Raw genomic sequence first — 14,619 nt, forward strand, 5'->3', positions numbered from 1 at the left:
GTTTCGAGCAATTGCTGGTACGGGAGCAAAAGTCGCAGCTGCAGCCGTTCTATTTTTAAGGGCAGGTGGCAGCCAGAGAAATAAACAGCAGCAGCATCTCCCCACCCTTAGAGAGCGCCTGCCGCCTCTGCTGAGCAGCCCAGAGTCCCTTGAGCGTCTGCCGTAAATAATCATTCCCGGGAACCATTGGTGAGATCCCCTCCAGCACCGAAGCAAGCCTGGCCTCTTAACATAAATGTTAATGAGGGACGGGAAGTGGTGCGGCGCGGCCCTTTCTCCCCGCCTCGCCTTGTGAGGCTTTCAAAGGAATTCTGCAAAAGTACCGAAAGTGCCATAAAAGGGTGGGGAATTCCATCAGCAACCGCCACTCGGTGTCCGGGTGGCCTTGTTTGCTTGTAGGCCCTGTGTGGAGCCGAGGGCTTTGTTTGGGTTAATGCCTCCTTGCATGTAGAAAACCGGCTTCTCAGGGTTTTTCCCTGACAGGCTATTTTTCTACATGCGGGTTGTCTTTGAGTGTTCTTTTCATAGGGAAGCATTTAAATAGTTGGTGAGAACAATGCAAAGGGCCTACTCTATGACAGCCCCAGAACTCCTTCCCCCAAGAGATCCACCGTTCCCCTTCCCCTTTGGTCTTTGTTGCCAGTTAAAGATTTTTCTTCTTGCTCTGACTTGGACTCCTGCATTGAGCAGGGGGTTGGACTCGATGGTCTTATAGGCCCCTTCCAACCCTGTTATTCTATGATTCTAAGCGTTTAGCTTGCCTTTTGTTTGATTTCTTCCCTTTTCCTGTGATCCCCTCTTTTCTTGTCTCCCTCTCATAGTTTTGATTTACTCTGCTGTCATCTACTGGCCGATTATGATTTGGTTGTATTTATTTTTTCTGGATTTCTTTTTAAACATTGTAAGCTGTTTTGAACATTCCTTGTTAGAGGGGGAAGGCAAGTTAAAAGCCCCATCAATAAATGCAGACAGGTTGTAAAAGAATGACTACAATTCAGATATTTAAACATGGACACATACAGAAACTGTGTTCAGCCTCCCTGGGGTCCCCCCACCCCCGGTCTCTAGTGAGTTGCAGCTCACGTCATCAGTCTTTCCGTCTCTCTCTCTGCCTCCCCCCGCCCCAATTTCTCACTACTTGTTTCCCAAACTTTAGCGTTTGGTCATTTTTAACGGTTAGATTAAACTTCGGGTTGTTGTGCTTAAAAACAAAATTACTGTTTTTTTAATGCAAGTACCATCTTGGGAGAGGCATTCTCTCCCATGCAAGAGCATGCCTCATCTTAGAATAGTGTTCCTAGACTCAGGGGCAAAGCCCCCACTGTGCACACAGGAGGTCCCAGGTTCAAGCCCCAGAGCGTGTCCAGGGAGTTCAGGTAGCAACTGATGAACTGCTGGGAAGAGCTACCAGTCAATGTAGACACTGGGGCTGTTCACACAACATGCTAACCCCCACTCAGCAGTTGCACGTGGGTTGTTGGTTGAACTATGAGTTAGCGTGTTAGCTTGTTAGCCACCCTGACAACCCAACAGTTAGCCACGGGTTCTCAAGGTGGCCTGTTCGAGAAAAATAAGACACACTGCAGAAAATGCCCTGGGTTCAGACAACCCGCTAACCCGTGGTTCGACAAACCACACTCTACCATGGCAAACCCAGTCGCTCATTGTGCTAGGCAAGGGGTGGGCAACTTTTTGGGGGTGGGAGCTGCACTGGCTCTGGCAGAGCCCTTTGGCAGGTGAAAGAGTGAGTGGGGCTTGTGAGTGGAACCAGGGCAAAAGCAGTCATTGGAAGGGTGAGATTAAAGCCCTCCCCTCAGTGATCCTGGTGCTCTTAGCAGTGGGGAAGCAGCAGTCGTGATTGGGATCATGGATGTGGGGAGAAAGAGGCGTTAACCTCCCCCCACGGCCCAGTGGTCCTGACCAAGATCTCTGTTTACCCATGGCTAATAGTGGGTGGGCTTCTGGGGATGCTGTGGACCGCACCAAGAGCAGCTGAGAGCCTCATCTGCTCCACAGGTTGCCACATGTGGGCTCAACAGATGACTGCCACGACCTGGCATACGTAGCGTGCCTCTTCGAAGGATGCACAGGCATGCCTCCGGAGGGTGTAGGCCCTCCTTGGCTTCAGGTGTTTATGCAGAGGCTGAGCTGTAGCCATACCCTGCAGCACAGAGCCTATGTTGAACAGGCCAGATGATCTCCAAGGTCCCTTCCAACCCTGTGATTCTATACATTTTCCTGTAGAACTATCTTTTTCCTCCTAAGCAAAGGAATGCCAGTTTAATCATTTGATTCATCATCTAAAACTCCTGCAATAACTGGCTATGGATTCTTGCGAACGTTCTGCTTGTCTCCCTCGCTGTATCTGAGGTTTAACTTTGCCACTTTCCTTTTTTGACAGCACATCTCGATCCCCAGACCGGACTGCCCAACAGGAGCCCGGGCGTTCTCATTTTATCTCTCCCATATCGGCAAAGACAGCCCCCAGGGGAGTTTTGACTGCATCCAGCAGTATGTGTCCAGGTGAGTGGCACTCTTCAGCTCTGAGAGGAATGGAGGGTTGCAACAGATTCTTCCAGATGAGCAAAATGCATCTGCGCCTGATCCTGCAACTCTTTTTAAAAAGTATTGTTTAGCTTTATTCCTGTAGTAGCACCCCGATTTCGGAATGCCCTCCCAAAAGAGATCCGGTTGATGCCTGAAATGTTACTTTTTGCCCAAGGATTTTAACAATTTGACCTTTTACAGTGGAGTCCCATACACGCCTACTCAGAAGTAAACCGCATAGAATTAAGTGGCACTTACTCTCATGTTAATGTATATAGGATTTAACCATTTATTTTAAAATTGAATTGACCCTTGCGTTTTTGTTCTGCTTCTCAGTTGAAGAGTTGCTGTTTTAATTTGTCTTTTAACGTATAATTGTATATGGTTTTTATATTGAGTTTATTCATTCATTTGTTTGTTTAATGTTGTGTACACCGCCCTGGGATCCCTTGTGGATGAAGGGTGGTTTATAAATTCTACAAAAAAGTAAATATCAACGTGTTGTGCAAAGCAGAAGAGAAAACCGAAAGAAAGCAAAACTCTGGTGCTGGGTAGTACAATTTATTTATTTATTTATTCATTCATTCATACATACATACATACCCTGCCTTTTTTCCTCCTTAAGGATATCAAGGAGGCTTACATAATCCTCCTCCTCTCCCTTTTATCCTCACAACAACAGCCCTGTGTGGTAGCTTGGGCTGAGAGTCTGTGAAAGTCACCCAGTGACCTTCCATGGCCGATGTACTATAACTGCGTATTATAGTTCAATGTATTTCAGATTCTGAAATGCTGTGAGAAGTTTAAAAGGCATTGTAACTGAGCTTATCTAAGGCAGAAGGCCACATGAACCTATCATAAAGTTTTGCTTACATGTAAGAGCAGATAGATAGCATAAGAGAGTATAGATAGGTATAGAACAGCTAGCTAAGAGAGGCAAGGATTGGTTCAATAGGCCTGATCAAAGATTGAGGCTAGTTTGAGCCAGAATTAATTTCAGGAAGTTGCTGGTAGCAAAGTCATTTGACTTCGCCAAAGAGAGAAGTTTAAGGGAAGAGTTTGTGGTTGATGCACATTTTTTTAGATCCGTTACCAATGGCAGGATACAAAGACAGGATGCTTTAGGAGACTCTGGGGGACATTTTGACTTTCTTTGGAATTAACAAAGAAGTCAGCAATGATGTTAGTAGATGGGAGGTGCTTAGATTTAGAGTAAGGGGCTTAGAATGAGCCAGGACGCCTTATGATCACCAGTCAGCAAGCTTAAAACATAAAAGTTACCAGGTATGGAAATAGGTGTGGAAACTGGCATATTACAAGGGTATAAAACACAGCCTCACCCCAAGTGCCATGTTTTGCCTTTGTTCAGGTTTCCTGGGATCTTTTCCATACCCCTTGCAAAGGGTCTTTAAAGGAAAACTGATCCTCTGCTGATGAATATAGTCAGCTAATTCTGTTCTTTTTCTATTTCTGTATTAAGTGGGAAAGCTGTGTGTGCCTGTTACCTTTTTCGAATAAAAGCATGCTGTTCTATTTTAAACTCTTGTCTGCGTGAGTGGAAATCAGTGCATCTCGGCAACCACTTCTAGCCTGTGCCAAATTTTAGTAGAGAGGAGGTGGGAATCTGTCAGTATTTTAAACAGATAGTTTGAGTAAAAATCACCAGTAAATTTGATTCCTTCCACCGTGTTGAGCTATAGCGAATACTTTGCACTATCCAGCACATGAGTTTGCCCTTTGGGGGGAGTCTCATTTTTGAGGCACTAGGTTTTTCCCCCCCCATTTCACAAAGCAGAAGAAACCAGGTTGCTGACCCGAGGGGCTTACAGTCCACTCTTTTCCTGCAGCAATGGGCACATCCAGCTGGATTGTCTCGGCAGCATCCAGGACAAGATCACCGTCTGTGCCACTGATGAATCTTACCAGAAAGCGAAACAGAGCATGGCCCTGGTGGAAGAGGAGACACGCAGCCGCGGAGCTATCGTCATCAAGCCGGGAGGCCGCTACGTAGGTAAGGGGCTCTTTGACTTTCCGTCTTTACAGCAGGCAGGGAGAACGTTTCTGAGCTTGGCAACTTGAGAGGGTGAATATGAGCCAACAGTGTGATGTGGCTGCAAAAAAGGCAAATGCTCTTTTGGGCTGCATTAATAGAAGCATAGCTTCCAAATCCTGGAAAGTACTAGTCCCCCTCTACTCAGCACTGGTTAGGCCTCATCTGGAATACTGTGTCCATTTCTGGGCACCACACTTGAAGAAGGATGCAGACAAGCTGGAGAGGGTTCAGAGGAGGGCAGCAAAGATGATCAGGGGACTGGAAACAAAGCCCTGTGAGGAGAGACTGGAAAATCTGGGCATATTTAGCCTTGAGAAGAGAAGACCGAGGGGAGATCTGATAGCGCTCTTCACGGACTTGAAAGGTTGTCACAGAGAGGAAGGCCAGGATCTCTTCTCCATCATCCCAGAGTGCAAGACATGGAATAATGGGCTCAAGTTGCAGGGAGCCAGATTCCAGCTGAACATCAGGAAACACTTCCTGACTGTTGGAGCAATACGACAGTGGCGGGCTCTCCCACACTGGAGGCCTTCAAGACAAGGCTGGACAGCCATCTGTCAGGGATGCTCTGACTTGGATTCCTGCATTGAGCAGGGGGGTGGACTGGATGGTGTTCTAGGCCCCTTCCAACCCTACTATTCTATGATTTTAGGAGGAAGCCACCTGATAACAGCTGATAGCCCATCATCTCATGGTGGAATATTTTATTTATTTAAAGAACTTTTATCTCCCTCCTCCACCAGAAAGTCACTAGAGCAGCATACATGCAATCAGTAAAACAAGACGGCCCCTGCCAGCTTACAATATAAAAAGACACCGCACACAAGGAAAAGGGGATGGGGAGGGAAAAGGAAGTTAGTAGGTGACCTTTCATCAGTTGGAATGCCTGCTGGCGGTCGCCAGGAGATTGACACAGGAGACCATCCTGTGCTGAAAAAATCCTGCAGACTTCTTTCTTTACCCTGTGAAGAAGGCCTAAAATGAGAAAAAGGCTGAAACGCATTGGGCTTCTTATAATAAAGTCTATCTTGCATCCTGAGAACCCATTTCTCTTCTTTGTGATCTACTGTGGATGCTCACCTCCTTCTGTTTTCTTGATGAATAAAGTGTGACATCTGTAAATTCACCATCATGTACCCTGCGTGGCCATACGCTTCTTTGGGGGTGTCCAGCAGTGTGATTCTTCTGTGTTTCTAAATTGGGCCTGGGTAGGTGGGGGTGTCTCTCATTTTCATCTCTTTAGAAAAACTTAAAGGGACTTTTGAACCAGTCCCCCCAGTGAATTAGTCGAAACCATCTCTCACTGGTGAACTGGGCTGTAGAGTGTTGAAATGGCACCGTTATGTGGATGTAACTTGAGTTGTGTGCTGTGTGAGCAACGGGCTGGATCGCTGCTTTGAGTAGAATTTCTAAAATCAGTGGGACTTAAGTTGGTTACAACTCGCTTAAGCCCCACTGATTTCAGGGGGCCTATTCCAAGTATCACTAAATCTGAATCCAGCCCAGCAGTGGGAGAACACGCAGGGTTCTCTTTAACCTTTTAAAATCCTGTGACATGGAGAAGCAGGTCTCTTTATCAAAGCGCTTGATAGTTGACAGGAGCAGAAGCAGCAGGGCACCATTCTGGGTTTTAACAGGGCAGACAAAAGATGCCCTGTTGGCCCACTCGAGGCTAAATTGCAAGGAAGCGCTGTATTTTCATAGAATCATATAAGAGTAGGGTTGGAAGGGGCCTATAAGACCCTTGAGTCCACCCCCCTGCTCAATGCAGGAATCCAGGTCAAAGCATCCCTGGCAGATGGCTGTCCAGTCTCATCTTGAATGCCTCCAGTCCCTCCCGCCACCTCCCCAGGTAATGGGTTCCATTGTTGTATTGCTCTAACGGTCATGAAGTTTTTCTGATGTTCAGCCGGAATCTGGCTTCCTGCAGCTTGAGCTCATCCTTCCGTGTCCTGCATTCTGGGATGATGGAGAAGAGATCCTGATCTTCCTCTTTGTGACAGCCTTTCAAGTCCTTGAAGAGCGCTATCCTATCTCCCCTCAGTCTTCTCTTCTCCAAGCTAAACATGCCCAGTTCTTTCAGTCTCTCCTCATAGGGCTTTGTTTCCAGTGTCTGATCACCTTCATTGCCCTGCTCTGAACCCTCTCCAGCTTGTCTGCATCCTTCCTTCTTAAAGTGAAGTGTGATGCCCAGAACTGGACACAGTACTCCAGATGAGGCCTAACCAGTGCTGAGTAGAGGAGAACTGGTACCTCCCATTACTTCAAAGCTATACTTCTATTAATGCAGCCCAAAACCGCATTTGCCTTTTTTGCCGCCATATCACATTTTACTTCAGGGCTGGGCCACTTGTGGCCTTCCAGGTGCCTTGGCCTACGAATCCCATTATCCTTCACCATTGGTTATGCTGCCTAGGGCTGATGGGAGTTGTAGGAGGGCCACCAATTGCCCATTCCGGTCTACGTCTTGTGGTTTTGGTATATTTCTCATGATAACCGTAGCAGCTGTTGTGAACATTTTAAAAAATTCCTTTACTTTTGAAAAGAAAGGAAGACAAGAGGGTGTGGAATCCCTATCAGAGATGCTGTAGAAGAAGATTTTTTTCCCAGTGGCAGGAGGGTTAGACTAGATGACCCTCAAGGTCCCAGATCCCTCAGAGAGACCCCCTGGCGTTGACCCCCACCCTTTGGAGAGCTCAAATCTGCACACAGCTGTGCTTTCTGGGTGGCTGAGTTTATCCCTGACTCATCTTTTCTTTTAGTCAGCCAAGTGCATCAGGAAGGAAGTATCGTGTTTTCCTGTGTTCTGGGAAGAACACATGACTTGCTGGGGCAGTCCTTATCAGTTAGCAGTGGAGGAGGTTGTCCTACTCCCCCGTCCCCCGGGAAATGAGCTTCTTGAAATGAACGTTCTGAGTGAGGGGGGAGAGGACAGGCTTCTGGTCTCTCCTCTTCTGCAAAAATAAGTGTGTTGCTTTTTTTTATAAAGTACCTCCAAAGATCTAAGCTTGCCTTCCCAACTCTGGTGCCCTCCACACATACCGGACATCAATTCCCATCAGCCACAGCCAGTGGTCAGGAATCCTGGCACTTGTCATGCAAAACTTCTGGAGGTCACCAGGCTGCTAAAATGAAAAGCCAAAGGCAAGCTTTCCAATCTAGTGAGAAATGTTTTTAAAAACAAAAAGGAAGGAAGACGCAGAAGGGACAAGAAGGCCCCTTCATGTCAGCAAACAATCAACACAACTCTTGCCCCATATCTGCGTTTAGACACCAGTCACTTTGCTTCTAGCCCTTTGTCTCATCCTGGGTGAGAATTGGGGGGCCGTATGTGTCACAACAAAAGAATGTGGGGCGCAGTCCCTTTGGGACACCTGTCTGCCTCTGAATTCGGAGGCTGACAGACATCCTATGTGGAGTGGGGACAGCACGGAGGCAGTTTTGCTAGGTGGGTTTTTTTGCCTGCCTAGCTGGGGCTCTGCAGGGAGGGAGGGAGGCTGGCTAGGCCAGAGGAGTCTTCATAAGCTGGCCTCCCCAGTCCCCTTCCTGCCCACAGAACTGCCCCCTTTTCTCCTCTCCGAGGTCGCTTTTGCAGACTTATCCTATCCCCACCTCGATACTGTCTATGGGGCCATGGGATTGCTGTCCCCAGGGAGCATTGGGGAATCTTGGTGGCAGGGTAAACTACAGGGAAATCTCCCACCCCCTGGATATGTGATGCTGCAGCACTGAAATTGGGGGCTGGGGCAGCCGTCCCTCATGTAGTGCATAGCGAGGGGCAATTGGCCCCCTCCTCACCCTGCATGGGAGATTTCAGGGGGCTTGTGTTCTTTTTCCCCTATTAGCCATTATTTTATATTTATTTTTTCTAACTTTTATTAATCTGCAACATAATCAACCCCCCCCCCCCCCCAAAAGCAGCACCCTGGTGTCAATTCACAATGCCATGAACAAAAATTGAGCATTTGTATCTTAGATATACGTATAAGCAGCCCATGTGTCTGAATAGGTATCCAGATGAGATTGATGCCAGTAGGATATATGTTCAAATGTAGGGAAAGCAGGAAGTTTCTCAGACCACTGGACAAGAGATGGTGGGTGTTTATCCTCCCAAGCTTATAATATAAGGGTACAATCCTATGTAAGCTTAGACAGAAAAAAAGTCCTACAACTCCTAGCATGCTGGGAGTTCATGGAATCATAGAATAGTAGGATTGGAAGGGGCCTACAAGGCCATCGAGTCCAACCCCCTGCCCAGGAAGTCAGAGCATCCCTGACAGATGGCTGTCCAGCCTTGTCTGGAACACCACCAGTGTGGGAGAGCCCACTACCTCCCTAGGTAATTGGTTCTATTGTCGTATTGCTCTAACAGTCAGGAAGTTTCTCCTGGTGTTCATCCGGAATCTGGCTTCCTGTCACTTGAGCCCAGTATTCCGTGTCCTGCACTCTGGGATGATGGAGAAGAGATCCTGGCCTTCCTCTCTGGGACAACCTTTCAAGTCCTTGAAGAGTGCTATCCTATCTCCCCTCAGTCTTCTCTTCTCAAGGCTAAACATGCCCAGTTCTTTCAGTCTGTCCTCACAGGGCTTTGTTTCCAGTCCCCTGATCACCCTTGTTGCCCTCCTCTGAACCCTCTCCAACTTGTCTGCATCCTTCTTAAGATGCAGGAGTTGTAGGACTTTTTTCTGTCTAAACATGCATAGAAGTACATCCTAAGTGTCTTTGCAACTATAAGCTCTCTACTGTCACTGTCTGTCTGTTAGTCCTCATGCCACAGGAATACAACTTAGAAGCACATGGGCATCTGCAAATATCAAAGATGTTTACTGCCTGTCCTCGTTCTGATGGGTAGTGTTCACGTGTACAAGGTCTTAAGCCTAGAGCAGCCTTTCCCAACCTGTAAAGCCCTACACGGCTCGGGACCAGGCTGTCTGAAAGACCACCTTCTTGCTTAGGAGCCCGCCTAGGTTTTCAGGTTCTTAGGAGAGGGCTTCCTTTCTGTCCTGCCACCATCAGAGGCACAGTTGGCAGGAACATGAGAAAAGGCCTTCTCACTGGCTGCACCCAGGCTCAGGAGCTCCCTGCCACGGGAAGCCCAGGTAGCACCATCTTCGTTGTCCTTCCACCAGCAGGCAAAGATGTTTGTATTCAGACAGGCTTTTGGATTTTTGGCCCATGCTGAGGTAGGCTTTAACTGGAGGGTGCTTTTGTATTTCTTGAATGTCTTTAATTCTACTTTTATGTTTTATTTTCTACTTTATTAGCCACCTCGAGTAGTATTTGGCATGGTAAAGCGGAATAAAACATTTTGATAAATGAGGGGGAGGTAGGAGGGCACAAGGGATTGGACAGATACCCAAGAGGTCTAATTGAGAAGGCAATGAGGACTTCAGCTAGACCTATGGAGACACGGGAAAACCTTCTTGGAGTTAGTGGGGAGAAGGAAAGGGAGAACAGAGAGAAAAAGGGCAAATGTTCTTGGAGTTAGTGGAGAGAAGGAAAGGAAGAACGGAGAGCGAAAAGGGGGAAACCTTGGAGTTAGTGGGGAGAAGGATAGGGAGAATGGAGAGTGAAAGGGGGAAACCTTGGAGTTAGTGGGGAAGAAGGAAAGGAAGAAAGGAAGTGGGGAGAAGGAAAGGGAGAACAGAGAGAAAAAGGGGGAATGTTCTTGGAGTTAGTGGGGAGAAGGAAAGGAAGAACAGAGAGCGAAAAAGGTTGGAACACTAATATACATATCCCAAGCCTAAGAGAATAAAGGGGGACTCTTTTGATGTCTGCTGTGATCAGGGAGTTTGTTTTGTGAACCAGGGTACTAGAATGATGGGGACTTTTCCTTAAAGGTTATGTGGATCGCTCACTGTCCTGGCTCACAAAATACAGGCTGCTAAGGGCAGAGGAAGAGCAATAAGGGGCGGGAGGGAGGTTTTCGATGCCTTAAGAAACTTCCTGTGTACAAAATCATAAAACTGGAGCTGGAGGAAGAAGGTAGCCTAGGAGACTTTAGAAGGAGGATGCGGAGACTGACTATGAGAGAGCAATTCCCTCAGGGGTGCAGAAGGGGAAAGAACCCCTAGGGGAACATGAACTGAACAATTGGAAAGTCTTCCTTTTTAAGGCACAACTGGATCCTGTTGACCAGGCTTCTGTTTTCTCCCCCCCCCCCCCCCCAGGCAAGACAGTCAAAGTGCGCAAGCCTGCGCCAGGGGTTTCTGACACCGTCCCCTCACGGATACACCCGACACCCGTCAAGATCCCCAGCGTCATGAAGAAGAGCAACAGCGCTGTCTCTGGCCGGCCTTTCAGGGACCGGGTGATGCACTTGCTGGCCCTCAAGCCTTACAAGAAACCAGAGCTGCTCCTGCGTCTGCAGAAGGATGGCCTTTCACCGCAGGATAAGGATGCCCTGGACGGTCTCCTGCAGCAGGTGATTCTGGTCCCACCGCAGTGTCCCAGAAACACCCATGCCCCCTTTTGCCGTCGTTCCGCATGCAAGAGGCGAAGGGACGAAGTAACCTTTGTGGAGGATCCTTCGTGGCCATCAGCCACAATATCTGTAACGGTGCCCCAGAGGAAGCCATGAAGACTCTGTGGGCCAGATGGGGAACCCTCTGCAGGCCAGCTTAGCCCCTGCAGGCTGGAGGTCCCCCACCCTTGGTCTCAGCCGAGCCTCCATTGGCAGAAGCGGTCTGCCTCCGTAAGCTCAACACTGCCACCCCTGTGCTTTTTTGGCCATCTTGCTGATCGCAGTTGGAAACAGGATGCCGGGTTAGGGGGGCCTAATGAGGGATTTTGAAATGCTGGTGGGAAGGGTGGCGTTGGAGTGAGTCAGGCAGGGTGATACGCAGGGGTGTATGTCCCCGTTCCTCTTCAGTTTCTGAGCCCTTGCATGGATGGGTATATACTCTATGCCTCAAGACATGGTAATTCTTGGGCCAGTATAATTTATGGAGCTGTTCCCCCACTACAACCCTGATTGCAATTGTGTTGTTCAGGTTTTTAAAGTGTTGGCCTCTCTTCCCTGGCAAGTAACGGAGAAGAGGAGCCTTCCCCAGGCTGACGGGTTTTGCTCCACATCCATGAGGACTAGAACCTTTTCAAAATGCATAAGCAGAGCCTTTTCTAGTTTGCCAAATCTTGCCTGGGAAGGAGGGCATAGCATGCAAACAGCAGGAAGGTGTGGGGCTCGTGCAGCCCCTGTGAAACGAACTGCTTCATCAGCAGTGATGGGGCTGCAGGGTTACCTGGTCTCTCTCAAGCTTCCCACGTCGAATGCGTTAAATCAACTTTCCTCCCGTCCTGCAGGTTGCAAACATGAACGTCAAAGACAGCACGTGCACCCTGAAAGATTATTTTTACAAAGAGCTGCAGAAGGACTGGCCCGGCTACTCAGAAGGAGACCAGCAGCTGCTGAAGAGGATCCTTTTCCGGTAGTAGTTATAGCATCTCTCGCTTAGGATTGGGGCCATTCAGTTGGTGCACTTTAAAAGCAGCCTCTGCGCTTTCATCTTTGGTATTTTTCGAGTCCTAGGTTCAAATCCCTCACTCAGTCACAAAGCTCCATGTTTTTTTGTGAGGAGGGGGGAACCGTATACCCCAGGGGCTGGGCAGAAGGTAGATTTCCGCCTTGAGTCCCAGTATTGGGGAAAAGGCGGGATATAAATAAATATAATAAATAATAAATAAATAGATCTCCAGATGTTTGGGATTTCCAACTCCCAGAAGCCCTGCCAGCATGACCAAGGGCTAAGAATGCTGGGAGTTGGAAGTCCAAAAACATCTGGAGATCTTCTTTCTGCCCGCCGTTGGTGTATGCTACCCTCAAGTCCTTGGAGGAAGGCCAGGAGAAAACAGTGTAACAAATGAACCAGTCCAGATATAGCTGCAGAGTGGATCCCGGCAGCAAACCCTCCTTGTGTTGGACCCATGCAAACATGGCCCCTTCCCCCCACATACACACCTTATAGCCTTGTGCTGTGATTCTGCAGCACAGAAAAAGCGCAGAAGATGGCATCGAGCTCAAGATTCACAGCTTCCATTTCCATTTCCTTTCTTTTATTTTTGAAAAGCCACATTTCTAGTCCTCAGTATTTGTGAAGGGTAAGCTTGGAATTCTGTGGGCAAATGCCTGGTTGAAATCTCAAGAGGCCAGGGAGGTGGTAAGGTAAGATGTCCAGCAAGCGAAGGGGGGCCGGCATCAGACAGCCATCTCTCTCCTATGGACAAACAAACAGAACAACTCTGCTTTTCCAAGTGCCGAATGTGGATTACCTGAGTGCAGAATTATTATTTTTTGATGTGGAGAGCGCCTGGCCCTAGTCGGACCCCTCCAGGCCTGGTTGCTTTGGCTTTGTTTGCCCAGTAGGCCGTATCCTTCCCAACATCTATTTTTAGGCTGCTGCTCACCCAAATGCTGCCTCGTCCTCCGGAGGAGGAGGAGGAGGAGGACTTGAGTTGATATACCACCCCCGCCCCCACAGCATGATTTTGTGCAGGCCATTTGTAGTTTGTAATTTTCCATTTAATTGCAACCCAGCATCCAGGCTCTTAATACATTCCAGACCCTCTTGGTTTGCCAAAGAAATCTCCTGGCATTTCAGGCTCTCGTTAAACCAGCAGCGTCTCCTCTCCGAGCCAAGCGGGCTTTACAGACGGTGGAAACTGCTCAAACAGGAGAGGGGGGAAAGGAAAGAGAGAAGCAGGTTCTTGTCTGCCTTCACCAAAGAGCAACAACCCCGCAGTAGAAACACAAGTTGGGACAAAAGGGGGAAGCTGAGGTGCCTCTTGCTTAATGGTGCAGGGGGCAGGGAAGTAGGGGGTTTGGGTGTCCAGTTCAAGTTTCCCATCTCCCCACCACCACTTCTTCAGCAGGGGCGGCGGGCAGGTTCTGTGTCGGAACTGGGCACCTATAATTTAGAAAGCATTTTTCAAACTCTAAACTGCAGTGAAATTCTTCTAAATCTGCATTCCGTCCAGCCGGGTCATCATCTATGCCCGCTTGAATATTTGGGATGTGCTGAATATTTGCCTGCAGATATTTTTGGGGTAAAAGGGGGGGCTGTTGGTAGGAGCTGAAATCCCCCCCCCCGTACAAGCCTTAAATGTCTACCTCCGTCGGCTGCTGTTCAAAGCCATCGGCAGCAGCGGGTTCTTCTTTTCTCTGCTGTTGCTTTCCCACTGCTCTCTCCTCCCCCCCGCCGCCACTTTCTCCTTCCTTGAGTCACCCGACATCACTGTCACAAAGCCCATTCTGAGTCGGGGCAATTCCTTCCTGCCTTCGCTCTGAATGTGCCGACACCTTTGCTCCGGTTAACAGCCCCACATACCCCCAAAAGCACCAGAAGAGGCGCTCTTCGTTTTTCGCAGCTGATGAAAGCCCTTGCCCAAAAAAAGCTTCTCTCGCTTCTTTTTGGCTCAGTCTTATCCAAGAGATAAGAAGATAAGCCCCAGGAATAGAATAACGGCAGTTTTGTTTTTCTGGTGGGAATTCAAATCTGAACTAAAAAGGATTTCCAGAAGTTCAGAACATCAGCCCTCCTGGATCGGGCCCAGGGTCCATCTAGTCCAGCATCCTGTCCACACAGCAGCCAGCCAGCTGTCAGCCAGGAACCCACAAGCAGGGCATGAGCGCAACAGCACCCTCCCGCCCATGTTCCCCAGTATGGTCCTGGAGGTAGCACATAGCCATCAGGACTAGTATCCGTTGATGGCCTCCTCCAGGAGTTTGTCTAGCCCGCTTTTAAAACCATCCAAATGGGTGGCCATCACTACATCCCGTGGAAGTGAGTTCCATAGCTTAACTGCGCTGTGTGAAGAAGTCCTTCCTTTGATCTGTCCTGAATCTGCAGGTTGATTGTCCAAACCTGCAACCTGTTGGGGCTTCCATGAGTCGCCTCTTCAGATCCTCAGGTCGTTTAATCGGACTAATGGAAGCCAAGCCCCCAAATCCAGTGTTTTTGGTTTAGGGTAGAACCAGAACGGAACCCAGACCTAAACGCTGTTGTCTTGCATATCCCCTCTGC

General features: G+C 48.5%; 1 protein-coding gene across 1 annotated transcript in view; it reads left to right on the plus strand.

Annotated features, from left to right (window-relative positions):
• ELL (elongation factor for RNA polymerase II) overlaps positions 1-14,619 on the plus strand; it is a 53,737-nt gene that overhangs the window by 26,171 nt on the left and 12,947 nt on the right. Inside the window, exons 3-6 of the mRNA XM_084825782.1 lie at positions 2,402-2,523; positions 4,395-4,558; positions 10,771-11,024; positions 11,903-12,027. Of these exons, the coding sequence (XP_084681908.1) occupies positions 2,402-2,523; positions 4,395-4,558; positions 10,771-11,024; positions 11,903-12,027 (665 nt within the window). The remainder of the gene's footprint in view (positions 1-2,401; positions 2,524-4,394; positions 4,559-10,770; positions 11,025-11,902; positions 12,028-14,619) is intronic.

The sequence above is a fragment of the Heloderma suspectum genome, chromosome Z (genome assembly GCF_057233095.1).
Source record: "Heloderma suspectum isolate Gila_16-S chromosome Z, 16-S_ref, whole genome shotgun sequence".
NCBI classification, from domain to species: domain Eukaryota; kingdom Metazoa; phylum Chordata; class Lepidosauria; order Squamata; family Helodermatidae; genus Heloderma; species Heloderma suspectum.